The sequence below is a fragment of the Lycium ferocissimum genome, chromosome 11, assembly GCF_029784015.1.
Source record: "Lycium ferocissimum isolate CSIRO_LF1 chromosome 11, AGI_CSIRO_Lferr_CH_V1, whole genome shotgun sequence".
Lineage (NCBI taxonomy): Eukaryota > Viridiplantae > Streptophyta > Magnoliopsida > Solanales > Solanaceae > Lycium > Lycium ferocissimum.
In genome coordinates, this window is record NC_081352.1 from 22,353,713 (window position 1) to 22,369,226 (window position 15,514).

At 35.2% G+C, this 15,514-nt stretch overlaps 1 protein-coding gene across 1 annotated transcript; it reads right to left on the reverse strand.

Moving 5' to 3' along the window:
* Positions 1-3,117: 3,117 nt before the first annotated feature.
* LOC132036128 (uncharacterized) lies at positions 3,118-8,987 on the reverse strand. The gene is made up of 9 exons (XM_059426368.1): positions 8,767-8,987; positions 6,860-6,990; positions 6,710-6,767; positions 6,480-6,614; positions 5,738-6,340; positions 5,517-5,660; positions 5,334-5,444; positions 4,837-4,878; positions 3,118-3,898 (listed from the first exon to the last, which is right to left on the reverse strand). Exons 1-9 carry the CDS (start codon positions 8,845-8,847, stop codon positions 3,281-3,283), a joined length of 1,923 nt encoding a protein of 640 aa, XP_059282351.1. The 5' UTR covers positions 8,848-8,987; the 3' UTR covers positions 3,118-3,280.
* Positions 8,988-15,514: the final 6,527 nt, after the last annotated feature.

A 15,514-nucleotide genomic window follows, 5' to 3' on the forward strand; every position in this document is an offset into this window, starting at 1 on the left:
TATATATACATAAAATATAATTTATTCATGTATAAATAGTATAATTTTCCATCAAAATGGGTTGGCTGTACCTAGCTCCGCTGCTTTGGCTTTTTCATCAAAGGATGGGCATTGACTCCTTAGGATTTGTGTGCAAGATGCATTTAAGAAAACAGAGACAATATCGAGGCGGATGCAGCATTGGGATATTGGATCCGGGTTCAATACTTTCAATGAGTAATATAAATTTATGTGTAAAAGTTCTTTAGATTTAGAACAAATAATAGATCTAAACTCTAAATTCTGAAAATACAATAAATTTAATGAAAAGGCTCTATATATATATATATATATATATATATATATATATATATATATATATATATATGCCATCGAACTATCCAAATTAGCTTATTCATGCTACTTGTTAATAGTTGGGTTTATTTATGTATTATATGCCTAAAAATGGTACCGTTAAATTTACTTACCGTTAACAACTCAAATAGCTGGTTTTTACAATACTAGAAAATACATGTGATCTCCAATTAGAGGTCCACGTCAGTGACCGGTCCCACAAATTAAAACTCATCCCAAATTAAATTAACCCGACCCATTACCTTTCAACCCAAAGTTAATCCCTAATCCCAATGTTACTTGTTCCTTTCTCTGGGAAAATCGAACCGTAAGTTTCCCCTTTCCTCCCTCATCAGAAAAAATAGAAATCCCTTTTCCCTCTACTTTTAACGATGGTTTTATTTTAAATATTTACACTTATAAAGTTATCATTTTGATTTGCCTTCCATGATAAATAATGGTTAATCGGTGTCCTAATTTACCTTTGAATATCTGTATCAACAACATTTCTGTTTAATACCCGAAAAAGAAGAAAAAACTAAAAGAAGGTCCTAAAAGATGGAATTTTTTAAGTTCTTGCATTGGAAAGTCATAAACTTAAGTTGATATATGAATTATCTGAATAATGGGGCTTTGAAATTACTCCTGGGTCTGTTCCAAATCGTCTAGAGAAGAGGAGAAAGGAAGAAGTAACGTTGGGGTTGTATTCTGTCAATTCGGGAAATAAGATTGGAGTTTGGGTTAAAAGGGAATGGCTCGGGTTAATTTAATTTGGGATGGATTTTAATTTGGTGGGACCAGTTAGTGACGTGGATATCTAATTGGAGGTCATGTGTATTTTCTGGTAGTGTAAAAACTAGTCATTTGAGCTTTTAACGGTTAGTGGCCAGGGACGGATTTAGAGGGTGCCGAAGGTGTTCACCCCAACACCCTTAGTAAAAAATTACAGTGTATATATAAGGTATATTTTTTGTGTTTATGCACACATATTAACTTTTGAATATCTTGAACAAATGCAAAAGGTTAGCTCAAGCAGTCCAGGGTGTTCAAAATTATCTCTAGCGTCTTGGGTTTGATTCTCATTAACAACATTATTTTTTATATTTAGCTTTTGTTATTTTTTTCGAACCTCTGAATGAAAATTCTGGAGCCGCCACTATTAGTGGCATGAATGAGCAATTTCAATCACGGTGATGGCATAAATAGGCCCAACTACTAACAAGTGGCATGAATGAGCCATTTCGGATAGTTCTATTGCATGTTTGAGCTCATCTCCTTTATCTTCTTCAATATCATAGTGTCCCACTTACTACTCAGAGGTGTCGTTTGGTACGCGGACTAAGTTATCCCGGTATTATAGTCCTGGCATTATAATCCCTGGACTAATTTATCCCTCCTGGGAGATGATATAAAATAATACCAAGCTTGATGGGATAAGATGGGCTATTCAAGACTAAATTTGGAATAAAATTTATACCTTGTCCCCGCGCCCCCCCCCCCCCCCCCCCCCCACCCCCCCCCCCCCCCCGGGATAAATTTATCCCTTTAACTAAACAAAGTATAACTTTTATCCCAAAGTTAATCCCGAGATATCCCACCATATCGTGCATAAAGAGCATTTCAGACATGTCAACCTAACATGGCTCTAGTTTTAGCAAGTCCTACCAATTTAACAAAAAGAAACATGCACGTTGCACGAAATCAAACTATTAACTATATATTTCATTGGAAATACTTATTAAATAATCATAAGCAGTGTACGAACTAAGAACACGTCATGCAATTTTTAAATCTTTTCAGTACATGTACGTTTTCCCCCACTGTTCACTTTTTTCCAGAAGCACTAAAAACACTCCGGTAATGAAGGAGAACATGCTTCGTGCTGTAGCATCCACAGCCTAACAGTTAATATTAGATGCTGATTTAAGCAATACCAGATTTTACACCCAAAAAAAAGGTAATGGAGAACAAGGATTTTTAGAGCTTAATACTATGTAGGGAATTAGGCAATACAGACAGCAACTGAATCTTAGGATCTTTGACTTGTGCTTTTAATCAATTCAGGCCTCATTTGCTTGCGTTGAATGAAAGTCTACATCTTAATTATTCAGATTTTGGTCATCAAATCCATTTGTTTTCTAAGTTTAAACCAATTAATGAGTCTGAATAGATATGCTACCGCTCTCGCCCGCCATTATCAACTACCGTTGTCACCACCATCCTTAGCTACAACCACCACCACTAGCCACCATTTACAATTATCACCAACAATCACCACCATCAATCACCATTATGTATCGCCAAACACCGTTATTATCCACCACCACCATTAGTTGTCATTATGATCTTGTTTTGATAAAATTGAGAAATGTAACACATATTATCTTTATGTTAGTTGACCTAAGTTGCATCCTTATTGTTGGGTTGAGGTTCACCCTCCGAACTATAACAAGTTTTTGCCAAAGATCAGGAAAAGCTTAGCAGAGATGAGAAAACCTAGTAGCTGCCGGTCAGGGCAAGGATAAGCTTGGTTCTTCACGAGCTTAATGAAATAAATCCTACTCACCTAAGGCTAACTTTCTCATGATTTTGCCCGCACTTCTCACTGTTATACTGCAAAGCATACAAATTTTTTCCAATGCCTTGGTTCAAGATTAGAGACAAACACCAATGGCCAAGACACTAACATAGAAATTAGAATACTCCCTAAGGGCAGTACAATAACAAGAGTGCCCCCTCCCCAACGGCAAAGTTGTAAACTGTAATGTTCTATGGACAAAAATAGGATCAATAATTTTCCTGCAGCTTCTCCTTTCTTCCGGTTATAAATAAACACGCACTTGCCCTGAGCAGCAAGTTTGATTCTCTAAACAGGCTGATTAATCACATATTCCTACGTTCTCCATACAATGATACAAAAAAAGCTATGATATTACATCCACCGAGCTCACTCTGATCCAGGATCTGTCGCGCTCCATATACAAATCTCTAAATCTAGCTGCCCGGATGAGCCCAGATAAGTAAAAGGAACTAGAAGAAAATCCACTGGGGGCAAACCTTCAACTCTACCTGGAAAACTATGAGCAAATGATTTCAATCTCAGTGAGCTGTTTCCCCTTTCTGATACTACATCATACAAGAAGCCTTCCTTTGATGACCTTGGGCCGATACAAGTAATCACAACAGTATGCCCTATACTTTGTGTTCCCTTGGAAAGAAGAAAGAGGACCCCGTCTTTTTCTGCTTGTAAAACAAGGAAAGTTTCCTTCTTGCTCAACGAGACACGCAACGGGGAATCATACTGGAAGCGCCTCCCTGAATCCCAGTGCTTATTACTGAAATGCAATGAGATTTCTTTGGAGGAATCAACAACATTGCAGTTCTGGAGAGGGCACGTGCAAGGTGCATAGGGACAGCCCTCTTCGTGATCTCTTTTCTTTGAGTAATCAATAATTTCTGCGCATCCATAGTTGATGTTTCCACAAGGTACTTCTCCTGAACCAGCAGCTACTTCAATCTCCGCACAAGCAACATTCCCCTTGATTCTATCTGGGTGTGCATGTTCCTGAAGGGGGCACCAGCAAATCATTTTGATCAACAATTCCAAGAGAATACTTCAAATAACTTGTACCATAAATGATACTTCTCCTTGAGTCTTAATTTATGTGAAACTCTTTCCTTTATAGTCAGTTCCAAAAAGAATGACATTTTTCCATATTTAGTAACAGTTTAACTTCAAACTTTTCATTTTACCCTTAATGAACTGATTTATAGTCACATACATTTCTACGGCTTATTTTAGACCACAAGTTTCAAAAGTCTTCTTTTTCTCTTATACTCTGTGCACGGTCAAACACTTTCACATAAATTAGGGATGGAGGGAGTAATTTATCAAACAGAAGAAGAAGAAGAAAAAAAAAGAGAGACAATTGCGGAAGACTCTAAGGTTCTAAGATCCTTAAAAGTAAATTTAAAACGATTCATTACATCAGGTTCCCGAAAATAAATGCATACATAACGCTGTAATTCATTATCAGGCTCAAAATACAACATATGTATAGTTCTAGGAAGTGTCGACAGATTTGAAACAAAAGATATTACAGCATTAAAGCATCTTATCTGCCATGAAATGCAGTAGCAGCGGAAGATCATTTTCACAATTCAACTCAGGCATCAATAAAAGCATTCTGGAAGCATACCAAATACCAGAGCAATTAGGGTATTGCTGCTAAAATAAAATCCACATATGTATTTGGGTTTAGCATAACTAAATTTTAGTTTGTGATATATTATTCATCATTTACCCTGATTAGTCACTCAATCTATTATTTAAGCAAGGCATCAACCAAACAATCTAATAGCGTCTCAATATCATTTGCTTCTGGCTCATAGAAGCTAGTCCTGTGCCAAAACAATAATAGCAAAGGAGCCGTGCTCCTTCCTGGTCTCAGTTCAGGGTAAAACAATTTAATTAATAGAGAGCAGAATTAGATGGCAGATCACCTGTTGTGTGAAGGTATCCTCACACTCTTGATCTTCGATGTCCTGCCAAGTAGATCAAAGTCACCAAGACATCTATAATATATAACAAAAAAGCAGAGACATGGCTAACTGGAGTTGAGGGCCAAGGTATCTCCCCCCACCCCCGGAATAAAGGAAAAAACTATTGCAATTTGTAAGAATGCTGAGGCAAGCATACACCTCACTATCTTCTGATAACCTTCTCTTTGTTTTATCAGCTCCATGTCGATCTTACTCTGAACATACTTTCTTTTCTTCCGTCATAGATTTTCCGCAGGGTTCTTAATTTGATTTATTAAGAAGATGAGAGACCTAGTATTTAGCTTTTATTTCCATCAATAAACTGGTATGTGACCCTTATAGATTTATATCAGGACTTCAGAGTACATACGAGACATTAATTTGGTAACTAAGATTATAAGACTAACTGGTTACTTAACATGAGAACAACAAATTACTTAACCACACCCCTCCTATACCTGTGCATGAGAAAGCTCTTGCATTGGTTCCACTGCTCTCAGCGGCATACTATCAGTTTGGGCTTTGTATCCCAATGAACCCATACCAAGTCCTCTCTCCATGCAGACTACCTGCACGAGAGAATAAAACTAGAATAATATGAGAACAATGTTGGTTTAATAAATAAGAAAATTGGAATGTACCTCCCCTGAGCCATAACCACCAAGTTCCTTCTCTTGCTTTTCTCTCTCACTAATCTCCTCCTCACCCCATGAGAATAGGCACGGAAAAGCTACAGGGGCTGATTCATATGCTGCTCCAACAGCAACACTCTCATAGTAAAAGAGCTGCAAACCAATGAAAGATCAAATTAAACAATAATTAAATAAAAAAGAGATGGGTAAATCACATCATTCACAGTCACCTGGAGAAACAAAAGACAGCCCCCAACTGCACGTTGCTTTCCTTGACGAAAACGAGAAATCTCCCGCACTAGCCGGTCAAGCAAGAACTTTCCCCAATTATATTGATGGAGTACATCCATATTTGTCAAAAAATGGAGGAAAGAAGGGCTCACGTCAAGCCTTGCAGTTGGGCACAATAGAGTGCCCATTACATAAAGCACGAACGACCTTTTGAAATCCTCCCCAGCTTCTGGAGCTGCAAGTCGTTCCTCCAGAAGACGGACAGAAATTCCACGATTGGTGGCATTATATCTTTTACGTAATTCTAAAATCAATTCATCCGACCCTGAGTTCACCACATCTTTCCCACTGGCAGGCAAGCCCATTACAAGTTCCACATCCCTTGGAGTTAAAGGTATCCTCTCACCACAGATTTCCAAGCTGCGTCTTACAGTATTGAACCTCTCCAATAGCCAAAGACACAAGCTTCTTCGAAGAGTCCGACATCTGAGGCCAAGGATGCTACCAAACCCCATGCTCTTTACAGCCTCCTTCTGGTCAGGTGAGAGCCGTTGTAAGACATTAAGTAGACGACCAGGGGAGCACCTTGTGACTAGTTTGGTCTGCATAAGTAATCCATCAATAAAGTTGAACATAAGGAGTCAAAGATATTAAACATTCTTAGCATAACCAGTTTGATCATCAAATAAAGAAAACCTTGTGTGTGTGTGTGTGTGGGGGGGGGGGGGGGGGGGTGTTAACCTGTCTTCGTGGCTTAGGGGTACGGGCAGGTGTTGCGCTCAGGTACTTATCCCACACTTCACGGGCACGAGTAGTGTACTTTGCCTTCTCCTCAGCACCCATCACCTTCCATGCATCTGATGCTGCCTTTGTGGCCTGAAAAGTAATGCACTCATACTAACATGCTTGTGTGTAACAAACAGGTGAAAGCTAATGAATCTCACAGTGAAAATATAGAAATAGATTCTTACAGCTTTCAGGCCTGAAGATTCAGGATGTGTAGCACTATACTCTTTAATAAAGTCACGGCTGAAAACGATATTTTCAGAATTAGCAGACATGATTGGAAAATAGATAAAAAGGTTATAAAGATGAGGTATTTACTAAAATAAACATGTCACCTGAAGTGCACCCAAGAGCAAGCAGGACGAGGAGTGGCAGCTTGTTTTTTCTTCTTTTTTCTGCTCCCTTCAGGTTCACCAATACCTTGATCCTTCCTCTTTCCCGTTGCGCATTCTCCTTCACTAGGCACCTTAAAATTAAAGACCGGATTCAGTTACCTATAATACATATCCACATTTAAAAAAGACACAAAAACATGTATGCTAGAACTCCATAAGGCCAACAATGTTACAAACAAGTGAAATCACGGAGATGATACCAAACCACATAGATTCAGAAAAATGAACTCTTTTGACTGTAAAGCAAATGAACAAATTCATCACATATAAAAAAATGTAACCGTTTTATATGCTATGATGCTCCCGACTACAGCATCAGTTGAAAACGTATCTGCAGGCTGGCTGCAGTATTATGCATACAGATTCAGCAACTCCTAACTGTTAGGCTTCTTTTTTTTTTTTTTTTTTTTGATGAAGCCTAACTGTTAGGCTTCTTCATACTGCTAATGTCGTAAAGATTCAGCAACTCCTCAAGGTTAGTTTAGATGCTTTTTATGAATGTCAACTAAGTATCGTAAGTAAATTGCTCCCGGTTGTTCAATCATTTGATAACTAGAGTCATTCTTTGATAAATGATCACTATGAGTCAGATTCAATAGAATGGATTTCTCGAAAAGTTGAGGACTAGTAATCCTTTTCAGAAATTGATTGGATTCGGTCTTATACATACGCTAGGAAGGTTATCAAAAAAGAAAGAAAATGGGTCCTTCTTTCTTTTATCACTTAGGAGCCATTTGAGATAAAAGTCTCATGCATAGTTTTGATTCTATCTTTTTTCGTTCCGTGTGAAAAAAGGAAGGATCCCAAAGAATCTATCTTTCTTTTCATTGTTGAATATCCCTTTGATCAATCAATGTGTGATATTCTGAATCCTCATTTCTTCTTCATACTGCCAATTTCGTTAATTAACAGTGCATTTGTTTTGTGAATGACATGCTATTAGACCATGTAATGAGTGAAATATGCTGATAGTCCAATACAAAACAGCTGATATCTACACTTTGATGGTATCAAGCTACTTACTTTAAAGACAAAGTTATCATTTTTACATGGTAGATATCCTCAGTCTCTTCAGAATCCCACTAGTACTTTGACAAGTCAAAAACTTCGCAACAGAAAACCTAGACAATCATAGTTTTAGGCGCATATCGCTAAATAAAAGTATAAGAATTTCATGTCCTGCTTCAATGAGTAATACCTTCTTCTCTAATTCTAGTACATTGAAGTTATATCATGCTTTTCCATCTAGTTCTCAAGACAAAGTAATCCATTGTGATTTTGCTAGTGCATGCTAAACCTGAACAGCAACAACACAAACACACACAGACAAAAACACACACAGAGCAAGAAACTGAAAGAACACGAAATGATCATTAAAGCATTGATGAATAACAAGTGGATGCTACACTTCGGAGAAAACAAACTTCATGGTTAAAAAACAAGACAAAATCGAAGGAAATGTGAGAAATGGAACCATTGAAAAAGAAAAAAAAAAACTTGTGATAAAGCGACAAAATGAGGTACAAAACAAGCCAAAAAGCAAGATGAAATCAAAGGAAAGGTACTAAAATGTCCTTTAATTCTTGTAGTCTTAAACATGTTGAAATTAAAGAGTCGCCAGAAAAGAAAAGAAACATTCTCTTTTTAAACAGACTAAAAACAAAAGTAAGACAAACAAATTGAAACGGGTGAGTATTTACAAACACACATAGAAACACAGACACACCAAATGATCATGAAAGCATTAATGAATAATAAATGGATACTGCACTCAAAATTATTAATAAAACAACAAAATGAGGTTAAAAAAACAAGACAAAAATCAAAATGAAATTGAGAATTAGAACCATTGAGATTGCGTGATGAGGAGGAGAGGCTATCACTTTGTCATTGATATCAGGTGGTGGAGAAGCCTCAACATCGACCATCTTGATTACACGAAAATTCCGGCCGAACAGATAATTTTTTTATCTCCGGGGGTCCGTCGGCTTTCGGGGAATTCAGGCGTTCAGCATTTCTTTTTTGTGCTGATTAGGGTTGTACCTTTTGGTTCTTTTCTTTTGATTAATTATTTGTGGTGGGTACAATTGGGGAACCGGTTTAGCCCGTTTCTTTGTTGTACGAATCTGCATTGTCATAGTACCATATTGCTCTCTCCTATTAGTTCACGTGGTGACGTTTTCTGCTTTAGTCACTCCGTCCCAATTCAAATATACTTATTGGTTATGGCCCACATTGTAACCCCCTTTCCTATTTTTTCTTCTCCTACCCCTTGTAATAATAAAAAAAAAATTTGAATCTTAGTTTTTTTTATTTGTTCTAAAAAGAGTGACCTTTTTTATATTTAATAAGTTAATAATTCTAATATTAGACATAGCAAGTTTAAGACCAATAAGATTTGAAGGAATACATACATCTTTAATTTAACAAAGATAAAATTCACAATTGTCCCTTTGTTTGTTAAACTCCATGCTCAGTTAGACTAAGACACTTAAATTTGGTCAGAGAGTATTAGATTTCAAAAGAATACTATCTTAGTGTTTGACCAAACTTTTAGAAAAAAGTGATTCTACAGAGTAGCATAAGTTGTTTTCAGAAGCTAAGAAAAATAGTTTTTCTTCAAAAATACTTTTGAGAAATTCATTTTTTTTAATAGCTTTGTCAAACACTAAGCTAGCGTCTAGCCATAAATTTTGGATTAGGTTTTGAAAATTTATCTTCAAATATCTGTTTGGCCATAAATTTTGAAATTTTTCTTAAAAATGTTTCAAGTTCCAAAGACCAGTTATTAGGTTTTTTGAACTCCACTAACAAAAGTTTAATTTTTTCCAAGTAAAATACATGTCCAAACACAATTTTCAAGTAAAATGCATGTCCAAGCATAACTTCAAGTTCCAAAAATCACAACTTCAAAAACTCAAATTTTCAAGTTCAAGTTTCAACTTCAAAATCAATGGCCAAACGGGAGCTGATTACTGCTCAAAAGTTTTTTTTTTAAATTGATTAGTTAAACACAAGCTATCTCTCACCAAAATTACCTTTTTGAAAAACACTCTTAAAAATAAGCTCATTTTAAAAGTTTAGCCAAATATGTTATTAGTTTGGATTGTAAACAATTTTGGTGTTTATCAATCACATAGCTAATCCAAAAAGTACTTATAAGCTAGTTTGATTGTTATCCATTTAGATAGACATCTTCTATATTAAATGCACTAATGATGTGAAAAATATTTACACAATTAATTTAATTATTAGATAAAATTTCTTGATAAAGTTAATCGGTAATCTAATAAAAATTGTAACTAACATGCTATCACAAATTAAAATTTAGTGATAATGTAAAAATTCTTTATAATCTTATTGTATATACATTAGATCATGTAGCATTTTTCATTGCAATTTAAAAATGGATTGTAACATGGAAAATATAATATTAATTGAATTGGCTATGACTTTTCATGGAGCTTTTAGTTACTCAATTTTCTTAATTCATGGAGATAAACTTTACTATATACTTATTTGTAAAATAAAATTATTACTCCCTTCGATTTAAAATAAGTGTTCGCTTAGCTTTTAGTACATCTCTTAACAAAATCTGACTCCTAGAAAAAAAGTATTTTAACTAAACTACCATTAATTAAAATTTGCACCATGCTATGAACTTGACACATTGATATCCGGTTATGTAGATAATAAGGATAAATATTAAAGAATAAAAGTTAATTTCTTGTTAATTAAGTAAGTTAACCCTTATTTTGAATCAAAACTAAAATATTAAGTGAGCACTTTTATGTGTCTTTTGCAGAAAATACTTGAAAACAAAAACATTGTAAGGAACAGGTCTTGTGCAGATAATTCTTGTGAAGCATTTAAGTAAAATTCAAATCTGATATCCCCCCCATTCAATTTTATTTCTATATTTGACAAAGCAAAAATAATTTTTCCTTTTTATAGTTAAGAAAAGAGATAAGGGTTTGAAACACACTTAAACTATCACTTTTTTTTTGTATTTCATACCTAAAATATCAAAAGTGAGCAAAACACACCTAGACGCTGACTGCATAGTGTAGTTAGCAAAGCACACCTAGACGTTGACTGCATGGTGTGTGTACTACACTCTCTTTTTTGGTTTAAAAAATCGTGCCACGTGGATAAATAGTTCCACTGTGGCAGAAGTTAATTCCACATGGATAAATAAAGATTAAAAGTTAAGTGGTAATATATTTGGGTAAAATTAGAAAACACGGGTCATTGTAAAAATTTAATGGGTCTCAGAAGTTTGTAAAATTCTCACCGGAGATTCTCTTCTTCTCCGACAGTGGTCTCGTCTCTACTGTGGTTGGTGTCTTGCTTTCCCCCATTAAGCTCTAATTTCGTCGTGGATTCCATTTTAGTTGCCGATTTTCTATTAAAAAAAAAAAGTTAGGGTTCTTCTTGTCACAAATGTTATAGATTTTGTATAAAAATTTAGGGTTGTTGTGATTCGTCTCATCTGAAAATAGTTGAAAGGAGTAGAAATCGACTAAACACAGGTATTCTTTCTTCACCCACGAATTTCTTTATTTATAAATTAGGGTTGAATCTGAATTTTACTCGAGAACGACTTAGTTTCTCCTATTTTTTGTCATTTATGTTAAAAATTAGTGCTTTATAAGGATTTTGAGGTTTCATATTGGTGGTATACTTGTGAGTGAGGTAGGGCCAGTTTATATTTGGGGGAACAAGATTTAAAGGAATACGTACATCTTTAATTTAACAGCATAAGATTCACAATTGTCCCTTTGTATCTTAAACTCCATGCTCAGTTAAACTAAGACACTTAAATTTGGTCAGAGAGTATTAGATTTCAAAAGAATGCTACCTTAGTGTTTGACCAAACTTTTAGAAAAAAGTGATTCTACAGAGTAGCATAAGTTATTTTTCAGAAGCTAAGAAAAATAGTTTTTCTTCAAAAATACTTTTTTGAAAGACACTTTTGAGAAATTCATTTTTTTAATAGCTTTATCAAACACTAAGCTAGCGTGTAGCCATAAATTTTGGATTAGGTTTTGAAAATTTATATTCAAATATCTGTTTGGCCGTAGATTTTGAAAATCTGTCTTAAAAAAAAAAAATCAAGTTCCAAAAACTAGTCTAGACCAGTTATTAGGTTTTTGGAACTCCGTTCACAAAACTTTAATTTTTTTCAAGTAAAATGCAGGTCCAAACGCAACTTCAAGTTTCAAAAATCACAACTTCAAAAACTCATATTTTCAAGTTAAAGTTTCAACTTCAAAATCTATGGCCAAACGGGAGCTAATTACTACTCAAAAGTGTTTTTCAAATTGATTAATCAAACACAAGCTACCTCTCACCATAAGTACCTTTTTGAAAAACAGTCTTAAAAATAAGCTCGTTTTAAAAATTTAGCCAAATATGTTATTAGTTTGGATTGTAAATACTTTTGGTGTTTACCAATCACATAGTTAATCCAAAAAGTACTTATAAGCTAGTCTAATTGTTATACATTTAGATAGAAATCTTCTATATTAACTGCACTAACGATGTGAAAAATATTTACACAATTAATTTAATTATTAGATAAACTTTCTTGATAAAGTTAATCGGTAAACTAATAAAAATTGTAACTAACGTGCTATCACAAATTAAAATTTAGTGATAATGTAAAATTCTTTATAATATTATTGTATATACATTAGATCATATAGCATTTTTTATTGCAATTTAAAAATGGATTGTTGATAAGTTGGTATTTTCCAACTTATCTATTCTTTAATCTTAGACTTTTGACTTGTTTGATTGAGAAAATTGTTACACCTTGTAATTTTTTACATTAAGATTCGTCATATGTTAGCTGTCTTAATTTTGGGCACCGGGATTTGTTTCAAGGATATATAAGGTTGGACATGTTTAACTTGTGTTTATGAGTGTTTAAATTCATGTTTGCTGAGTTACGGAAGGATTGGAGAACAAGTGAATTAAGAAAATTAAGTTTGTTGGAACTTTGGAAAAAGGAGGGGCAAGGTTTCATATGATAATTTTGGTCTAACTTGAGAAACGAATATCTCCTAGTATATCAGGAGTTTTGAAGTGAAAACAAAAGCTCAAATTGAAGTTCAGGAAGTCTAGTTTCCAACGCAACAAACCGTGCGTCGATCCGACATCGGAATCAAACGTTATGAGCATTTCAAGACGGACTGTCAGAGTAGGGATTAACCCTGCGCGAATGCGCCTGGGAGTGGCGCGAATGCGCAGGGGAGCACTGAGCAACTCTGCTCGAACGTGCAGAGCAAATATTAAGTCGGTGCAAACCGACTCCAAATGAAGATAAAAAGGGGATTTACCCCTCGTTTTCACTCATCCACCCCTCACAACTATCCCTAACCCTCTGGAATATTCCCTCAACTTCCACCCATAAAATTATAGCTCAAATCAAGTGAAATCTCGGGATTTAGGTTCGGATAGCGTATAGTTGTGATTATAGTATCGTATTGCGGTGGATCTTGGCTTGGATTCAAAGTGAATACTGAAGATATTGCTGCTCTAGTGAGAACAAGGTATGAATCTCTCCTTATTGACATTGATTTAGGTTTACTTACGAAGATAGAGCTATTAAATAGTCATATAATGAATTAGTTGATTGAGAAACCGGGTAAACATCGTGTGTGATGTTTTATGGAGTATATTGGTACTGAGGATGATGTTGTTAATGCTAGTGTTGTTTTTGTTGTTGCTGGTTGTTGGTATTGTGATTTCGGGATAGGGATATAAACAAAGGAGATGCTGCCCGAATTTCGGCAGATTCTAAAAGGATTTAATTTGAAGGCTTAAGACAAGCATATGACGATAAGCCTAACAATAGTATGAATTCTCTTGAGTATAGATTTACGAGATTGGGAGGATAAGCGTTAAGTAGTTAAGGAGACCAAAAAGGTATGTTAAGGCTAAATCCCTTTCTTTCTAAAGGCATGATTCTCTTCTTATGAACCCATACATGACTTCCATAATATCCTTATTCCTAAAAAGCTAGAAGTTCATGATTCTCAAAGTTCTTGTGATACTAAAGATAGATGTTTTCTATGATGATAATGATGATGATGATGATGATGATCCCATTTCTAGAGATTCCAAAGCTTATGGTTTTGATGCTATTGTGAAATTATTGAGCTTATTTCATGATTTTCTTGATTTTATTCATTGTTGTTGATCTCACCTTATGGTAATTGTTCCTTCAAGGTGAGATATAGCGATGATGATTTTTCCATAATATAAATCGGAGGTTACTGACCTTACGTCACTCCGATAGAGTGGAAATGTTTCATTGGGCTCTCATGCATGCTATAAGTATTTATATATGTAATTTATATAATACTGAGCCTTAATAGCCGGTCATGATACTCTATATGTATTATCATGCCTTAGTGGCCGGGCATGATACTAAATATATAATACCGACCCTTAGTGGTCGGGCATGATAATATATATATATATATATATATATATATATATATATATATATATATATATATATATATAATACCGAGCCTCAATGGCTGGGCAGGCTACTATATATATGTACATATGAAAAAGTTTTTTTTTAAAAGTTAAGCATGCATGACATTCGCCTTAAAAGGCATTCAAAGGTACAAGTTGATCTCTTTTATCTTGTGTTGTCTTCATACTTTCATTATGTTGTTACTCATGCCTTACATACTCGCACATTGTTTTGTACCGATGTCCTTTCTTGTGGACGCTGCGTTCATGCCCGCAGGAAAGCAGGGAGACGAGTCTGATCCTTAGGAGCTTCGTCAGCGGAGTCTCAGGAGCGCTTCATTTGCCTCGGAGCTGCAGTCTATTGGTATCACTCTTTTGTGTATATACTTAGGCATGGCGGAGTCCTGCCCCGTCCTTATGAATTCCTGTATTATATATAGAGGCTCGTAGACAGATGTATGTAGCTAGATGTCCCATAACCTTACTAGTTCATATTGTTGTATCATAGTTTGGCAGCCTTGTTGGCTTGTGTTATGGACATAGTTATTGATGATTATATAGAGATGTGTCGTTATCTTGTGATATATGCCCTTACAGAGTATGACACCATGAGCTAACTTTATGGCCCACCTGGAAATGATTATGAGATGTATGTTTAGAGGTGCTCGGTAAGTTAACTCCGGGTGCCCGTCATGGCCCTCCGGTTGGGTCGTGACAAAAATAGTGCATTTAATATTGTTTACTTTCATTTTATAGGTTTTACATGATTTAGAAGTGATCGGAAAAGAAACCTAGTGAAAACAAGTCAAAAGAGGCTCAATTGAAGAAAATGAAAAAGTAGCTAAAAATGAAAAAACGGATCAGATTTACAAAACTGAAAATATGGGGCTATTTTGGTCATATTTTGATGTGGAAATATTGGGGAGCTATAAGAGCATGACTTGGAAGAAATTATTTTCATCTTTGGCCACATTTCAAGCTTGCAATCTAGGGTTCATCATCAACCACACCATTGGAGGAGAAGATTGGAGCACTTTAATGAGAAATTTCTTAACCTTTCTTCAATTCCTTGCTTTGTATTGTATATCTAAGTGTATAGAG